The sequence below is a fragment of the Rhineura floridana genome, chromosome 15 (genome assembly GCF_030035675.1).
Source record: "Rhineura floridana isolate rRhiFlo1 chromosome 15, rRhiFlo1.hap2, whole genome shotgun sequence".
Lineage (NCBI taxonomy): Eukaryota > Metazoa > Chordata > Lepidosauria > Squamata > Rhineuridae > Rhineura > Rhineura floridana.
In genome coordinates this window covers 23,901,050-23,919,727 of record NC_084494.1, presented here as the reverse complement: position 1 = coordinate 23,919,727, position 18,678 = coordinate 23,901,050, and the positions used below count along the sequence as shown (strand labels likewise).

General features: G+C 41.7%; 1 protein-coding gene across 5 annotated transcripts in view; it reads right to left on the bottom strand.

The window, feature by feature from the left end:
• Positions 1-8,613, bottom strand: part of THEMIS2 (thymocyte selection associated family member 2) — a 35,941-nt gene extending 27,328 nt beyond the window's left edge. For 3 of the 5 annotated variants that reach the window (XR_009759146.1, XR_009759147.1, XM_061596970.1), the window contains exon 1: positions 8,490-8,613. Coding sequence is in view for 1 of the 5 variants with exons in the window: in XM_061596970.1 (XP_061452954.1) it covers positions 8,490-8,583 (94 nt within the window). In the remaining 4 variants the exon portion in view is untranslated. Of the gene's footprint in view, positions 1-7,124; positions 7,262-8,489 lie in introns of those variants that run through there. The other 2 variants (XR_009759149.1, XR_009759148.1) reach the window with 2 other exon arrangements.
• Between the last annotated feature and the right edge of the window lie 10,065 nt (positions 8,614-18,678).

The window sequence follows — 18,678 nt, the reverse complement described above, 5'->3', positions numbered from 1 at the left end:
GTCTCTTAAATCATATTATAAAATCACTTTCCTCCAGTAGTTATCTTAATTAATCATCAAATCTCATAAACATTACTTTATTCTTTCCACAAAAAGTCAAAGAGAGGTTTCAATTCTTTAAGAAATATATCTATCAATTTTTCTCCAAATAAACATGTCAATTAATCCATCTCGTTAATAATTATAATAATCTTATTGTCATAACCATAGTCCAAATAAACATTTCGATTAATCCATCTCATCAGAATCTGTTAGGTCCAATAATTTCAATAGCCATTATTCCATTATCCCTATTAGTTCCATCTTCCTTCTTCAATAGTCCTGTTAAGTCCAGTAATTTCAGTGTCCAATCTTCCATTATCAGTATTCCATAATAATCTTGCTGTTGTAGCCATAGTCATATAATAAGAGTCTGATGGGAATTTCCTCTATCCCAAATATTTTCTTGCCATCCATTCTGAATAAGTTGCTGAAATACTGTTGTAAAGTCATATCTGTGTTCTTCTTTTTTACAAAATGCACTGGCTCATCTCTTAAGAGTTTTTCCATTGTCACATGGCTGCAGTTAATTCCATAGATTTTCTCTATATCAAGCTCCATCACATCATTCCAGTCCAGAAGATTATCCAAGCCATTGATAACTTTATCTCTAATATCTTCATTAATTTCTTCAGAGATAACGTTAAATTCCAAACAGTAGATTTTATTTCTAAAATCCATAAACTCCAGATCTTTTTCCAATTCCACATTTGTTCCAATCTCCAGGGCTTGTATCTTCCCTTTATTTTTTCTTTTCTCATCTCTGATCTCATTTTCCTCTCTCACAGGATCCCCTATTTCTTTAAGCTCCTGCGTCATTTTGCTCAGTTCAATTTTCAGCTCCTTACTACCCTGTCGCAGGGTTTGTTTCATTATCTCAATCTCATCCATTATTTTCTGAAACATAATTACTTCCAGATTCTCAGCCACTTTCTTGATTGCCATTTTTAAAACCACGAAAACAAAGCAAAACAAAAATAAAGAAGAACCACTTCTTATTTCAGCAACAATTGGGTTAATATTCCAGGCTTGATGACATCACAGTATAAACAGAGCAACCTGCCTTATCTCTCTATGTTCAAGAATGCAAAACAAATTTAGTTCCCAGCATCAAAACAGTTAGTGGCGTCGTGAAGAAGCAGATTCGTCAAAATAAAATAGACCAAAAAGAGAATAGTCCCAGACAATATAATATTCCTCGGAATAGAAATCAGGAATAGAAATCCCTCTTCTGTTTATTATCTTTAGAATGCACTTCCAGGACAGCTTTTTGCGACAGAAACAGAGATAAGCTGTTAATTTCGTGAATAACAGAGAAGAGCTATATCTCACCCAGAAGTTGTCCAAAGCCGATCAATCTGACAAATCTCCTTTTGCTGCAACAATTTAAACCAAGTAAAAAAAATAATAGAAAGAAGGGTGCTTGCCTGTTAGTCCGTTCTCTCTTTAAAGAAAAGATAAACGTATCGCTTAAGCAGATAGAGCTTGTTAGGAAGTCCGTCCGGCATTGTTGGCTGGACCTTATCTCATAAATTAATGAAATCCAGTCCTCCCAACAAAAACAGGCTTTTGAGGTTGATCTCTACGTTTCTCCCTGCCCGGGAGAAATTTCATCAGTCAAAAAAAAAATGTTCTGACTGATTTATATCTGAATAAGCTTCTTTTGAGGTGGGAACCCGTCCCAAAAGCAGGCACAAGCGAAGTCACCCTTCCCGGAAGTCCCAAAAACATTTTTTTTAAGAAAAAGTTTAAAAACATATTAAAAAGCAATTTCAACACAGACGCAGACTGGGATAAGGTCTCAACTTAAAGGACTTGTTAAAAGAACAAGTTCCTTATCACTTGAGGCTGCAGTTTTCCCTGGTTGAGTAAGCCCCATTGAATACATTGGGACTTGCTTCTGAGTAAACAAACATAGGATTGCACTATAAATATCTTTACAGGTTATATAAATAAACATATTTGATAGTCATGCTTATATAAATATTTTCATAGAATCATAGAATAGTAGAGTTGGAAGGGGCCTAAAAGGCCATCAAGTCCAACCCCCTGCTCAATGCAGGAATCCAAATCAAAGCATTCCCAACAGATGGCTGTCCAGCTGCCTCTTGAATGCCTCCAGTGTCGGAGATCCCACTACCTCTCTAGTAATTAGTTCCATTGTTGTATGGCTCTAACAGTTAGGAAGCTTTTCCTGATGTCCAGTCGAAATCTGGCTTCTTGCAACTTGAGCCCATTATTCTGTGTCCTGCACTCTGGGATCATCGAGAAGAGATCCCGGCCCTCCTCTGTGTGGCAACCTTTCAAGTACTTGAAGAGTGCTATCATATCTCCCCTCAGTCTTTTCTCCAGGTTAAATATGCCCAGTTCCTTCAGTCTCTCCTCATAGGGTGTTGTTTCCAGTCCCCTGATCATCCTTGTTGCCCTCTTTTGAACCTGTTCCAGTTTGTCTGCATCCTTCTTGAAGTGCAGAGACCAGAACTGGACACAGCACTCAAGATGAGGCCTAACCAGTGCTGAATAGAGGGGAACTAATACTTCACATGATTTGGAAACTATACTCTGTTAATGCAGCCTGATATAGCATTTGCCTTTTTTGCAGCCACATCACACTGTTGGCTCATATTCAGCTTGTGATCAACAACAATTCCAAGATCCTTCTTGCATGTCGTACTGCTGAGCCAAGTATCCCCCATCTTATAACTGCATTTGGTTTCTTTTTCCTAAGTGTAGAACTTTGCATTTATCCCTGTTGAATTTCATTCTGTTGTTTTCAGCCCAATGCTCCAGCCTATCAAGGTCCCTTTGAATTTTCTTTCTGTCTTCCACGGTATTAGCTATGCCCCCCAATTTTGTATCATCTGCAAATTTGATAAGCATGCTCTGTACCTCCTCATCCAAGTAGTTAATAAAAATGTTGAAGAGCACTGGGCCCAGGACCGAGCCCTGTGGTACCCCACTCTTTACTTCCACCCAGTTTTGTCATGCTGTGTCCCTATAAGTATCCAATTGCATACTATGGTTGTACAATACTTCCTTTACATTTTAAGTATGCCTTGGGGTAGTCATGGTTCTCCATTGTTTTCATCCTGAGGGGCAGATAGGCTGAGAAATGGTGAGTAGCCCATGGTCACCCACTACACTTTATAGCTTATTTCCATTTTGAAAAATTAATTAAAACAATTTACATGCAGGCAAAATTTATTAAGCGGATTCACACAATATGTGTAAAGCACATCCAACTCGCATTTAAAGCGCATAACTTCCCCTAAAGAATTCTAGGAAGTGTCATTTCCCCCTCACAGTATAGTTCTCACCACTCTTAACAAACTGCAGTTCCCATGATTCTGTGGTGGGATTCATGTGCTTCAAATGGGTGTTGAATGTGCTTTAAAGGAATGGTGTGGATCTGCCCTAGGTATGATGTTCATTCAAGAGTGAATTGAAAAGAACAGTTTTAAAAGATACTTTATATATATATAAATATATATATATACAGAAAGAAAGGAGAGATGTAAAGGGGAGTATTTCTTTAGATGTTACCCTACTTTCCATTTTTGCTTTCTATTTGCTTCTAGCCCTATTCTGTCACTCTCCAGTACACATGAAGAAGGGGCAGTGAGGGCAACTCCCAAACCTGGGTGTTGCGCCTCCAAGTTAGTTACTTAGAACTAGGTATGCCTTTCCTATCTACGATGTATTTCTATAAATGAAATAGCTTTTCTTATTTTACTAAGTCTTACGTCTCAGTGATCTCAGTGCAGGGTAAAAGCCTGCCACAAACACACACATTGGCACACACAAGCATCATAGACTGTTGACAATCTCTGCTAATATCTATACAAATGTACATAACATGCATCACCTGAACTCACATGATCTAGAGTTACCTTAGATCTTACAAAATTTGCAAATGAGAAGCAATAGGGTTTTATATTAGTTCTGATTGTCTATTGGGCTATCATAGGTTATATGTTTTTTTCATTTTCTATGGCAAAAACTCCAGCTTCAGTGGAATTTATGTGATGTGTTCTAATCATTTGAATTTGGCTAATGAATGCTTTATTCTTTCATCAGAACTTTAGCAGTAGTACTAAAATATTAATAAAAAAGAAAAGGGAAAGAAAAAATACTTTACATACATCATTCAGCTGTATTGCTAATTATAGATATAGATATAAAAGATAAACGGCATTTTGTCAAAAGTATTTTTGTCTACATTTTATACCTCATCCTTGGTTTTCCAAGCTTGGCATGGAATGCTTCTCATACAGAATTAATTTGAAATGCTGCATATTTATTATCATAATCATCATATTCAAAATAAAAAATATGTGTACCGCCTTCAAGTTGATTCCAACTTATGGTGACCCTATGAATAGGGTTTTCATGAGGCTGAGAGGCAGTGACTGGCCCAAGGTCACCCAGTGAGCTTCATGGCTATGTGGGGATTTGAACCCTAGTCTCATTTTGTTCTCACAACAACCCTGTGAGATAGTAGGTTAGACTGGCCCAGGCAGGGTTATTCAGTGAGCAAAAATGATGCAAATAGGATCTCTTTTAATTGTGCTATCGACCTGCTTACTTCCACTCTGACTGGGGGATCTTGCAGCATGGGGAAGAGATGGGGGCACATCACAGCTGAAGTTCACCCATATAGGAGCATTATCTCTTGTTTATTACAGAGATGCCTGTTGCAAGTTTTGCTGCTGAGAGCAGCAGTCAGTTAGTGTGGCCACTTGAGTCACAGCTTGTTGATCCTGAGGAGGCAAAACTAGAAAGTGAGGTTCAGAAAGGAGGCCCTGTGCACGAGGAGGAGGAGGGCATGAAGCAGTGCCAGTTGCCCACAGCCACATCTACAGAACAGCAAGTACCATGGTTTGGCTTTGAGAAAGCTTGTACATTTGTGAGCCAGAGTGGGAAAAATGTTGTTGTACGATGCAATTACTGCCTTCTAAGGATCAAAAATCTGAGATCAGCTGTTTCCTCCTCATCCAATGTGAAGAAACATTTTGAGGTAAGCCTTTGTCATGCTGGTCCTCAAAGAGTGTCCATTGTCTATTTATGTTTAAATTGTGAAGTTCCTCTTCCATTTTTTCTTGGATTCATGCTTTGTTCTTCTTCCTCAGAGGGCACACCCTGAGAAGCTGAGAGCAATTGAAGAAGCAATAAAGGCAAGGAGACGTGGCCTTCCTGAACCAATGCATGACACCCCTCCTCCCAAAATGCTGAAGCAGCAGCAGACAACCCTTGAGAGGTGGGGATCTGGCAGGGAGCCTGTCACCCAGAGCAATCTCGACAGGAGAATCATTGATTTCATTGTTGAGGAGACATTACTACTTCAGACTGTGGTCAAACCACCATTCATTCTGGTTCGCATTGGACTCCCCAAAGATCTCACCATCATATGTGCCAAGACTCTGAGAGACAGAATTGAGAAGAGAGCATGCCACATGAGAGAAACTCTTGCAAACCGAATGGGTGCTGTGGCATATATAGGAACCACTGCAGATTGTTGGACCAATGGCAAGAAGAGTTACTTTGGGGTAACAGCCCACTGGATCAACCCAACTACCCTGAAACGTGAGGTCGGGGCCTTGGCTTGTAAGCGTCTGAAGGGGCGCCATACATACGATGTCCTTTCAAAAGCACTGCATGGTGTACATGTGCAGTACAGGATCCACAACAAAGTTATGTGCACTACTACAGACAATGGCTCCAACTTTGTGAAAGCGTTCAGAGTTTTCATGGCCAAAGAACCAGTGGAAGCTGCAGGCACCAGTGACGATGATGGTGATAACCAGGAGGAGGAGGAGGAGGAGGAGGCTGAGGTGGAGTTTGTGCCTATCTGTGAGATCCTGGACACAGGACCTGAGGCAGAGGAAGAAGCTGCAGACTCAGGACAGGATTTTGTTTTACCACCACACCAGAGATGTGCTAGCCACACCCTCAACCTTGTGGCAACACAAGACATAGAGGCCATGCTTTCTGACTCCTCCAAAAGTAGTCTTCTTGGTCCTTTCAAGAAACAGTTTCATTCCTTGATGGGAAAGTGCAGCAAGTTGTGGTCCAAGCAGTCAGCCCAGATTGCTGAGTATATCCATGCGCAATGTGGTGTGTATCTGAAGGTACCAAATAAGACCAGGTGGAATTCCACCTTTGATGCGTTGAAGCAACTACATGAGCTCCTGTCAACTGTGCCACTAAAAATGCACACCATAATGGACCGCTGCTCCTTGTCCAGGATCACAGCTGCTGAGATTGAAGTGGTACAGGAATACACAGAGATTATGGAGCCACTAGCCCAGTCCCTAGATATCCTGCAACGGGAGAACGGCATGTTCATGGGGTATTTGCTACCAACGCTCTGCAATCTGGACCGCAAGTTAGAAGGACTGGAAAACAAACCTGACAGGTACACATACTGTTTTCAGCTGCTGAGAGGTGTGTGCGAAGCCCTAAGAAAGCGGTTTGCAGCTATCTGGGAGGACAAGAGGCTTCTTCTGGCAGCCTGCCTACACCCTCGCTTCAAACTAGATTGGTTGGAATCGTGTCAGGCCACCACCCATACCAACAAGTAAGAACATTAGGGAAGCCCTTTGGGTGGATTACTCCAAGGGAAATGTTGTCTCAAGGGAGGCATCAGAGGGCTTAAGGTGGTAGGCAGGGGCTGGGCCTTTTCTTCCTGGGGCTCCTCATCACAACCTTGGGTTGCTGCAGGTAATCCTTAAGGGTCTGCTGTGCTGCCCCATGAGTGTGGTGACTTGGTCACCTTCCTATCTTCCATGTCATCATCCACAGGCTCAGGCTGGACCCTGAACCAGGGGACATGACAAGCATCAGGAAATGAAGAGCAGATGATGGTTTCCTAACATATATGTGTTAACATATCCTCTCTCTTTCTTAGATACACAATGGAAGCCTTGCTGAAAGCTGAAATAAAGATGGGTGTACTTAATGAGGACAGTGATCAGTCTTCAGATAAAGACCAGGAAGGAGATGACTTAGAAGATGACTTCTTTAACTTTCAGCCCCAGGGCAAGAAGTCAGCAGTGGACACTGCTGAGGAGGAACTGGTGAGGTACCTGAGGTCTCCCAGCAGGGAAGTGTCATCACTCCATGGCTTTCCACGTGTGCTGCACAACACAGGCATGCCTTCAAGCGCCGCAGTAGAACGCCTGTTCAGTACTGGTGGCAACGTAATGACTGTAAAAAGACATTCCTTGTCTGACATGCTCTTTGAGCATCTTGTTCTTTTGAGACATAACAGAAACATATTATAAAAGCATTTCAAGTGTAAAATTTGATTTCAAGAGTTGGGGTATCTTCATTGCTTGGGGGGATGTGAGATTCTGTTATGCCATTATGTTAATCTTATGGATACTTTTTTTTATTCTACTACCCCCTGTGTGTGTGTGTTTATTTTTAATATTGTTTTAGGCTTCTTAGATGTGCAGCAGCCAAGGCCAGCACCTTGTAGGAGTTTTTTTAAAAAAGTAACTGAAATGTAATTGTAGTGATTACTTTTGAGAAAAAGTAAAGTAATCAGTTACTTTCAGAGCAGTTGCAATTGTAACGGTAATTACTACTTTTGGGCCAAGTAATTGTAACTGTAATTTATTACTTTTTAAAAGTAATCTTCCAAGCTCTGGGCCAACCAGAGGCCTCCAGGAAGCTCACAAACAAGGCACGGTGGTAACATCCCGCTCCCATGTTTGCTTCTTAGCCACAGGCATTTCAAGACACACTGCCCCTGAACATGGTGATCCCGTTTCCCCATAATTGGCTAACAGCCATCGATAAGCATATACCTTCAATGAATGTGTTGCTAAAAACAGAAAAAGCATGTTTGTACCTTCTTCAAGAAACTCATGGCAGAAAAACATGGGAGAGTCCTACAAGATCAGACCATAGGTCCATCTGGTTGAGATTCTTCTTTCCCATAGTGGCCAATCAGATGCCTCTGCAAAGCCCACAAGCAGGGCAACAGACGTCTCCTGTACCCATTCCCCTGCCATTGGCCTCCAGTGGCATGCATCCTCCGAAGTCCTTGAAGACATATAAGTGTGGAAGGAGTCCTCTCACACACAATGCTTTCACCATCACCACTATGCAGTTCAGGTTCCCCAGACACTGGCCATCTTGCCCGCAATGACTGGGCAAAGTAACCCTGGCATGTCATAACAGCCCTGTCTTACAGCTTTCTCTGGTTGACATCCCTTCTCTCCTCCAACAACGAATCTCGTCCTCCACCCTCCCAGTAAATGTTGCATAAATGTTCCACCATGGCTCCAGATCATGGCAGCGCACCTTTATAGCCATCGCACCGTGTCACTATCTCAGCATGCTCAAAAACTTGAGCATACATCGAAGCTTCGTTCCTTGTCTTCCTCTCCCAACATGAATATGAATCTGTGGTCAGCAAGACAGAAGCAGTCGGTAACACTCACCTTGAAAGTAGACTCCGGAGCAGATTTTCACCACTCTAGGCAGGGAGCGGCGGTCCAGGTCGCAGATGTACTGGTGAAAAGAAACAGACTCCATAACTCCTGTTGCAGACAGTGCTGCTGCAGTGTGGGGAAGACAACTGCAACAGAAGACAGTTGTGCTGCTTATGTGGAAGTGCAACTGTGATTTTCACTTCCTCTTTCAAGTGATCACTTTAAGAAGGCAGCTTTCCCATGAGTGGGTTTAGTGCTTGGGGGAAAAGGCACCACAGACTAGAGGCCCCAGCTTGTTGTGGCGACTGTGTATTTCAACCCCAGTGAGAGGAAGTGTCACCTGGGTTAATCCTGCTGGTGGCCAAATTGCCATTTAGAGTGGCAGGGTTTGACAGGAGATCAGCATGCAGTCCCTGTGTGGCATGGGCCATATCTATTCCACACTGTACATTTTATTATCATCATCATCATTTATATAGCACCATCACATGTACATGGCACTGTACCTGAAAGAAAACAATAAAAAATAAAATAAATACATTTTATTTATTTATTAAAACATGTATATACTATTTAATCATTTGCATTTCTGTGCGGTATACATAAAAAACCGCCCTGTTCAGATCTTGTAAGTTCAGGTCTGTGACTTCCTTTATGGAATCAATACATCTCTTGTTTGGCCTTCTTGACATTCTGCTGTAGTCCTGCTTTTGTGCTTTCCCCTTTAACTTTCATCAGCATTCATTTCAAATAATTACTGGTTTCGACTAGTAGCATGGTATCATCTGCATATCTTAAATTATTGATATTTCCTCCTCCAATTTTCACACCTCCTTAAGAACATAAGAACATAAGAACATAAGAAGAGCCTGCTGGATCAGGCCAGTGGCCCATCTAGTCCAGCATCCTGTTCTCACAGTGGCCAACCAGGTGCCTGGGGGAAGCCCGCAAGCAGGACCCGAGTGCAAGAACACTCTCCCCTCCTGAGGCTTCCGGCAACTGGTTTTCAGAAGCATGCTGCCTCTGACTAGGGTGGCAGAGCACAGCCATCACGGCTAGTAGCCATTGATAGCCCTGTCCTCCATGAATTTGTCTAATCTTCTTTTAAAGCTGTCCAAGCTGGTGGCCATTACTGCATCTTGTGGGAGCAAATTCCATAGTTTAACTATGCACTGAGTAAAGAAGTACTTCCTTTTGTCTGTCCTGAATCTTCCAACATTCAGCTTCTTTGAATGTCCACAAGTTCTAGTATTATGAGAGAGGGAGAAGAACTTTTCTCTATCCACTTTCTCAATGCCATGCATAATTTTATACACTTCTATCATGTCTCCTCTGACCCGCCTTTTCTCTAAACTAAAAAGCCCCAAATGCTGCAACCTTTCCTCGTAAGGGAGTCGCTCCATCCCCTTGATCATTCTGGTTGCCCTCTTCTGAACCTTTTCCAACTCTAGAATATCCTTTTTGAGATGAGGCGACCAGAACTGTACACAGTATTCCAAATGCGGCCGCACCATAGATTTATACAACGGCATTATGATATCGGCTGTTTTATTTTCCATACCTTTCCTAATTATCGCTAGCATGGAATTTGCCTTTTTCACAGCTGCTGCACACTGGGTCGACATTTTCATCGTGCTGTCCACTACAACCCCGAGGTCTCTCTCCTGGTCGGTCACCGCCAGTTCAGACCCCATGAGCGTATATGTGAAATTAAGATTTTTTGCTCCAATATGCATAATTTTACACTTGTTTATATTGAATTGCATTTGCCATTTTTCTGCCCATTCACTCAGTTTGGAGAGGTCTTTTTGGAGCTCTTCGCAATCCCTTTTTGTTTTAACAACCCTGAACAATTTAGTGTCATCAGCAAACTTGGCCACTTCACTGCTCACTCCTAATTCTAGGTCATTAATGAACAAGTTGAAAAGTACAGATCCCAATACCGATCCTTGAGGGACTCCACTTTCTACAGCCCTCCATTGGGAGAACTGTCCGTTTATTCCTACTCTCTGCTTTCTGCTTCTTAACCAATTTCTTATCCACAAGAGGACCTCTCCTCTTATTCCATGACTGCTAAGCTTCCTCAGAAGCCTTTGGTGAGGTACCTTGTCAAACGCTTTTTGAAAGTCTAAGTACACTATGTCCACTGGATCACCTCTATCTATATGCTTGTTGACACTCTCAAAGAATTCTAATAGGTTACTGAGACAGGACTTTCCCTTGCAGAAGCCATGCTGGCTCTGCTTCAGCAAGGCTTGTTCTTCTATGTGCTTAGTTAATCTAGCTTTAATAATACTTTCTACCAGTTTTCCAGGGACAGAAGTTAAGCTAACTGGCCTGTAATTTCCGGGATCCCCTCTGGATCCCTTTTTGAAGATTGGCGTTACATTTGCCACTTTCCAGTCCTCAGGCACGGAGGAGGACCCAAGGGACAAGTTACATATTTTAGTTAGCAGATCAGCAATTTCACATTTGAGTTCTTTGAGAACTCTTGGGTGGATGCCATCCGGGCCCGGTGATTTGTCAGTTTTTATATTGTCCATTAAGCTTAGAACTTCCTCTCTCGTTACCACTATTTGTCTCAGTTCCTCAGAATCCCTTCCTGCAAATGCTAGTTCAGGTTCAGGGATCTGCCCTATATCTTCCACTGTGAAGACAGATGCAAAGAATTCATTTAGCTTCTCTGCAATCTCCTTATCGTTCTTTAGTACACCTTTGACTCCCTTATCATCCAAGGGTCCAATTGTCTTCCTAGATGGTCTCCTGCTTTGAATGTATTTATAGAATTTTTTGTTGTTGGTTTTTATGTTCTTAGCAATGTGCTCCTCAAATTCTTTTTTAGCATCCCTTATTGTCTTCTTGCATTTCTTTTGCCAGAGTTTGTGTTCTTTTTTATTTTCTTCATTCGGACAAGACTTCCATTTTCTGAAGGAAGACTTTTTGCCTCTAAGAGCTTCCTTGACTTTGCTCGTTAACCATGCTGGCATCTTCTTGGCCCTGGCGGTACCTTTTCTGATCTGCGGTATGCACTCCAGTTGAGCTTCTAATATAGTGTTTTTAAACAACTTCCAAGCATTTTCGAGTGATGTGACCCTCTGGACTTTGTTTTTCAGCTTTCTTTTTACCAATCCCCTCATTTTTGTGAAGTTTCCTCTTTTGAAGTCAAATGTGACCGTGTTGGATTTTCTTGGCAATTGGCCAGTTACATGTATGTTTAATTTAATAGCACTGTGGTCACTGCTCCCAATTGGTTCAACAACACTTACATCTCGCACCAGGTCCCGGTCCCCACTGAGAATTAAGTCCAGGGTTGCCGTCCCTCTGGTCGGTTCCATGACCAACTGGTCTAGGGAATAGTCATTTAGAATATCTAGAAACTTTGTTTCTTTGTCATGACTGGAACACATATGCAGCCAGTCTATGTCCGGGTAGTTGAAGTCACCCATTACTACCACATTTCCTACTTTGGATGCTTCCTCAATTTCATATCTCATCTCAAGGTCTCCCTGAGCATTTTGATCAGGGGGACGATAGATCGTTCCCAGTATTAAGTCCCTCCTGGGGCATGGTATCACCACCCACAACGATTCTGTGGAGGAGTCTGCCTCTTTTGGGGTTTCGAGCTTGCTGGATTCAATGCCTTCTTTCACGTATAGAGCGACTCCGCCACCAATACGTCCTTCCCTGTCCTTCCGATATAGTTTATATCCAGGGATAACCGTATCCCACTGGTTTTCTCCATTCCACCAGGTCTCCCTTATGCTCACTATATCAATGCTCTCCTCTAAGACCAAGCACTCCAGTTCTCCTTCTTCTTGGTTCAATCCTGCTTTCTGTATGATATGTTCTGCGTATAGATTAAACAAATAGGGTGATAAAATCCATCCCTGTCTCACACCCTTTCTGATTTGGAACCATTCGGTTTCTCCATATTCTGTCCTTACAGTAGCCTCTTGTCCAGAGTACAGGTTGCACATCAGGACAATCAGATGCTGTGGCACCCCTATTCATTTTAAAGCATTCCATAGTTTTTCATGATCTACACAGTCAAAGGCTTAACTCTATGAAGCACAGAGTGATTTCCTTCCTTGGTCAGATGTCAGCTTTCAGATCTCCTTTTTGAAACTCTTGCTTCTCGACCACATCTGTTTATGTGCATCACTAGGTCAAATTGCACAAGCTCAGGAGCCAACCTTTGTAAATCAAAATAGGATAACAATTTTTTTTTAAAAAGTGGGTTTGTTTTGGTCACCCTTGTTACAGGATAGAGGTACAGTGGTATGTACATCCTACCCTTCCTCTCAAAAGAAGCCCAGGGCAGCAAACAAGAAGTGATAAAACAGTGAAAACATCTTTAAAGCAAGTCCAGTCCAGATGCACACTGGGAAAGATATCTGCTTAAAAGGCTTGTTGGAAGAGGAAGGTCTTCAGTAGGAAGTAGGCTATCATATGAAGTGGGGCTATCACTTTAGGCAAGGCATAGGGAACCTGCAGCCCTCCAGATGTTGCAGAAATACAACTCCCATCATCCTTAGCCATTGGCCTTGTTTGCTGGGACTGAAGGGAGATGTAGTTCAGCAACATCCAAAGGGCCAAAAGTTCCCCACACCTGTTTTAGGTGTATCCTGAAGTGGTACAGTTTTAGTGGGAGTTAGGATTGATCATATGTTGTCATCTTCACAGAACCTTTAGATTTCTCTCCCATCCTTCCTTGGAGCTAAGACTGTATACCTGGTTGTTTCCCCGCCCTGCCATTTTATCGACACAGTAACCATGTGAGGGAGAGTTAGGGCTTAGTTTGCATGTGACTGATCCAAGTTCACTCATAGTGAGCTTTGTGGCTTAGTGGGGATTTGAACCTAAGTGTGCCAGGCCTTAGTTCAACACTCTAACCATAAACGTGCACTGCTAACATCTTGGGGCACTCCCTGAATGTCAGCTGCTTTGGATCTATAGAGCTGCCTCAGTAGCAGAAAATATTAGCCCCCACTGTTAAAATATCTCACATTTTCAGTAGCGTAGTGGCAAGTTCAGATGTGCAGGGTCCCTTCAGTCACAGCCAAGCCCCTTCTAAGATTATACAGCCTTCTACGATTATAGAATAATCTGGCCAGGCTTGGATACTGTTTTCTGCTTCTCTGTCCTTGTTAATGCCTTCTCCCACAATAACAAATGTCCCTAATCAGCATGAAAGGGGAGCATGGTAGCTACTGAGAATAGTCTTCTCAGTAGCTGACAGATATAGTTTCTGTGATTTGCTCCCATCAAGGAAACATGTTAGAAAACTCTTTTCAGTGGCCAACACACTCCCCTTTCATGATGATTGGCTCATAAGATGCTGGAGACAAAGGGACCCTGCTGGGATCTGGATCCCAAAAAAGTAAAGGGACTAAGACCCCCTGAGACACTGGATGGCTATACCCTTGCATATTTCCCCTTAGTGGATGGCTCGTGTACCTGAATCTTTGTGATAAGAAGATAACGTACATCCATGGGAAACCTAACACATTCACATATGGCATGATTTATCTCGTCTTCTTGAGTACAGACTGCTTCCATTATCTGGTTTCCTGTGCTGCTCCCCTTTACCTCTCACCTGTACCCCATCTTCCTCGGTGTTAGGCAGAATGAGGCACCTGCCTCTGGCTGATTTTGAGGCCCCATCTGCACTATCCATTTAAAGCACTATTATTCCACTTTAAACTGTCATGGCTTCCCCAAAACATTCTGGGAAGTGTAGTTTATGAAGGGTGGTGAGAGTTGTTAGGAGACCCCTATTCCCCTCACAGAGCTACAGTTCTCAGAGTTCCCTGGGAAGACAGATTGACTGCTTATCCACTCTGGGAATGTTAACTTTGTGAGGGGAATAGGGGTCTCCTAACAACTTTCAGCACCCATAATAATTTTGGACAGGTTATTGGGCCATGTCATTTGAGATGATATTTTTTATTAAAACCAGTAAAGAACTTAATAAGCAAAAGAAAAACCAAAACAAAATACAGATAAGCAAACAATTGGTTTACATCAATGACCTAAAACTTTTTAGCAGGGAGCATTAACAGGTTCTTGTTATTGTTCTTCTTGTAAAAAATGTAACATACAAGTATGCAATATTTGCTTTTATTTTGGAAAATCATAAATAAATTTCTTTAAAAAGGGAAAAAGCAAGGCTATCGCATGATTAAAGACATCTTAGTCAATTGATAGAATTAGTTGATCAATTAAATCTGCATACATTCACATGTGAATTTTAATCAGTCAATTCAATCTGTATATATTTACATATGAATAAAAGTTCTGAAGACAAAGTATGGTTCTTGATTCTTAGATGACACACGTCACAGCAGGCAGAGAAGAGATATTGCTGGCTTTACCTGATTTGAATGTCTTTGTTGTTTTTACTTTTACTCTGTAAGTCACTTTGAGGCACTTGAGTACAAAAATGTGGCTAATTAATAACTAATAGGCCCTCCTGTAAGAGCCCTCTTCTAAGGTGAGTCTGCCACCCATAGATCTGTTAGTACTAGGGCTGCAATCTGAATATTTTTATTAATTAACCATCCGATTCAAGTCAATTCAGCCAATCAATTCAATCTGCACATAGCTAGAATCAATATTTCTATAGCAGGGATGGGCTGCCCTGTGGCCCTACAGATGTTGCTGGACTTAATTCTCACATCATCTCTGGTCATTGGTCAAGCTGTTAAGGGCTGATGGAAGTCCAACAACATCTGGGATCCACAAAAATCCACATCCCTGTTCTAAATCTATTTTTTTTAAGATAAGGCAGGTACTGCTATGCTTGCTGGGCCTGATGGCAGTTGTAGTTCAGTAACATCTGAAGGGCTAAAGGTTCCCCACACCTGAGATAAGGGATGGGCAATCTGGTGCCATTCAGATGTTGCTGGACTCAAGATCCCATCAGCCCCAGCCAGAATGGTCAATGGCCAGGGATCAAGAGAGTTGTAGTCCAACAACATCTGGAGGGCATCACATTGGTTTACCCCTCGTATATGCTGTCTTGACCAGAAGTGAGACACGTCCTCCATTCCTACTTTAGATGAAACAAATGTGTGTCCTAGCATCTTAGGTTTTCCTCCTGTGTATAAAAAAAGGGAGAAAGTCCCTTTAAAAATGAAAATACTTTTGAATTAATCTGGCTGGTTTATTAACACCGCACTCTGTAATTTAGAAGAAGTTTGTTATTTACCTTAACTTTATATGGCTGGATTTTCCTTTCCGAGGAACAAGATCCAGCTTCCTTGCTGCTAGTATTGTATAGCTGAAGAAACGACCTCTTCCTACACTTGGCATTTGTTCTAATTTCAGTTCCTTAGATCATGACAAGGGAGTCCAGCTTTGCAACTTATAGCAGGACAATGGAAATATTAACACTTGTACTGAAAAGGAAATACAACACAACCTTGCATGTACCTCCCTCGGAGTCGGTTGCAAATGGGGTGGCTCCAGTGTGGAAATGAGAGGAATCCTTACAGTTTCACTAAAGAATGCTTCACTGGCACAACAGCAATACACATGCCATCTCAAGTATTTGGGAAAGGAGGAATTTAAACCGGACCAATCACTTTATCTACTACTAGGGTCTGCAACAAGGCACCTGAGAACACCACGGTGCCTTGAGTCACCTCTGTTGGTGCCCGCCAAGGTCCCCTACTCCTAATTTGTAGTTTTTTTGTGGGGGGGCATTTGGAATTGGTTAGTTTGGGGGATTGTCCTGTTTTTGTAATTTTATTTGGTGTGTGTATGTATATGTGTGTGTGTATGTATGTATGTGTGTGTATATATATATATATATATATATAGTTTTACTTGGGTTTCTTTGGTGGGAAGCGAAACTGAGCATCTTGTTTTCCTTCAGTGAAATGGGTATTTAATGGTGCCCACTAGTTTTAGATTTCCAAATGTACCCCCAGGCACAAAAAGGTTCAGGGCGTACACCGAAGCAATCTAGGTTTTAGTCTTCTTTTTTCACTGCAGGCAAAATAAAACAGGGCGTGTTTTAAAATATCCTTACAGCCAAACCAGTTGTTCAGCCCCAATCTGCAGATATGCAGCTGTCTTCATCTTAGATGGTTGTATATTGTATCATAATGGTTAAGCAGCTATAGTTAGTTGATTCTGGATGCATTCCCATCAATCTAGAATGAACGGTGTTAGGTACAGCATGATGTAGAAAGCATGCATTGCTTCTGTATTGCTCGCACACATTTTCAGGTTGGAACATGCAATTTTTTGCTCAAAAAAGTTTCATATGGGAATGTTTATAGTTACTTTTCTACAACATAAGATGCCTTACACTCTGCAGTGCACAGACATCTTAAGAAGGGAAAGGACAGGCCCTGTTCCTATGTAACATTCAGATTAACAAAGTCTGAGTTAGAGACACTATCATCCTTGTTAAAGACAATATACTTATTTCTCAGTTTTAAGTCCTCTCTAACATGGAAAGGAGGCAAAGGCTTTAAGAAGTGTGTAGGGAAAACATCATGCCAACTGGACTCAAGACAGCTGTGTCAATGAATGAATGGCAAGTAGAACTGCTTGAAGAAACCAGCAGCCCCAAAGAGCATGGCACTTGGGTCATCAGTTACATTGGCTGTGCAAGCCCAACATTATGGTTGTCAGTCAGGCTACTAACAGGAATTTGCCATAATGTTCTACCTATGCTGGCTTCCAGTGTTTCTGGATGCAATTCAAAATGCTGGCATTGATCTATGAAGCTTTATGTAGCCTGGGCCATAGTATTTTGTCTTCTCGTATATGAACCTGTCCACTTAATAGAGATTAGGAGAAGGGAAGCTGTGGTCCTCCAGATGTTGCTGGACTTTAACTCCCATCATCCCTGAACATTGGCCACGGTGGCTGGGACTGATGGAAGCTGATTCCAACAACATCTGGACAAGTTCCCCCATTTCTAGTTTAGATCCTTATTGCAGGCTCTGAGCCAGGAATCCCTGCATTCTGAGGTTAGATGGCAAAAGGAGAAAGGACTTTTTCTGCAGTGGCACAATGTATTTGGAACACTCTCCCTTAAGATGCTTGCTATGTGTCAATGCTGCTGTCATTTAGGTGCCATTTTATTTTCCTAGGGTTTTTTTTAGTTAAGACTCTGCTTATTGCTATTTTTTATTTTCTCGTACCTTCTTATTTACTCATGGATGCTTTGTTCGATTTTTTAAAATACCATCTGCTGTCAGCTGCTTTAGGAAATAAGGATAGAAATATTTAAAATAAATAAAATGGAATGGTAATTGTACAGGATTGTTTCCTGGACTGCATGACCATAAAATTTTAAGACACACATTAAACTCTCCATTTGGCAAAACGGTCATTTAATTTACAGTGTAGTAAAGGATACAGGTAAAAAGCTGAACAGTGTGTGAAAAGGCCTATTACACAAATGTACAAATGTCTGTACAGAGCCCCACACCTTTCATCCCTCCTCCCCCACGCCCAATGTCGGCCAGAATTGGCTTCAAAGATCTGAAATTAAAAGTTTGAGCTATCTCAGGGAGATGAAGGGCTCAGACCAGCAAGCAGTAAAATCCCAAGGGACATATCTTGCAAAACAGTCACTTTAAAAAAAAAATCTTTTAAAATCCAGCAAGGAAAACCAACTGCTTTAAACTGGTCATATCCTGAAGAGCAGTCGTCTAGACCAGAAGACTGCTCTATAGCCTGGGAAGAGTAGACTAAAAGTATTCCAGAGATGAAAGGTTGCAAAAATGAATAGAGGATTTAGAGTATGGAATCCTACAGCTCATGAGCCATTAGCCATCACAACCTAGATTATGATGTTATACAACCACACAATAAAGACACAACTTATCTTCACGAAAGGGTCCTATGTACACCGTCAGATGAAATGGATAAAAGCAGATTATGCAGAAGTAACTTCAAGACATTCACCCACTTCAGACTCCCCTGTGATAGAATATGTTGTTTCAATTTTTTTTTTTTTTTGGAAGCAGCAGTTACAGTGAATTATTTGGCTCCAATCTCTGTCCAGCTCAATACTTTAGGTGGCAAATGTAGCTTCAGATGTACTGTTTCTGAAACAACAGACACAATCTAGCTGGGTTACATACTTTTAAAAGTCCCACTGAGTTCAACTGGAGGACTTAAGAATGTGGTCAACTCTCTCAATGAAATCAACAGGACAAACTGCTTGACTTCA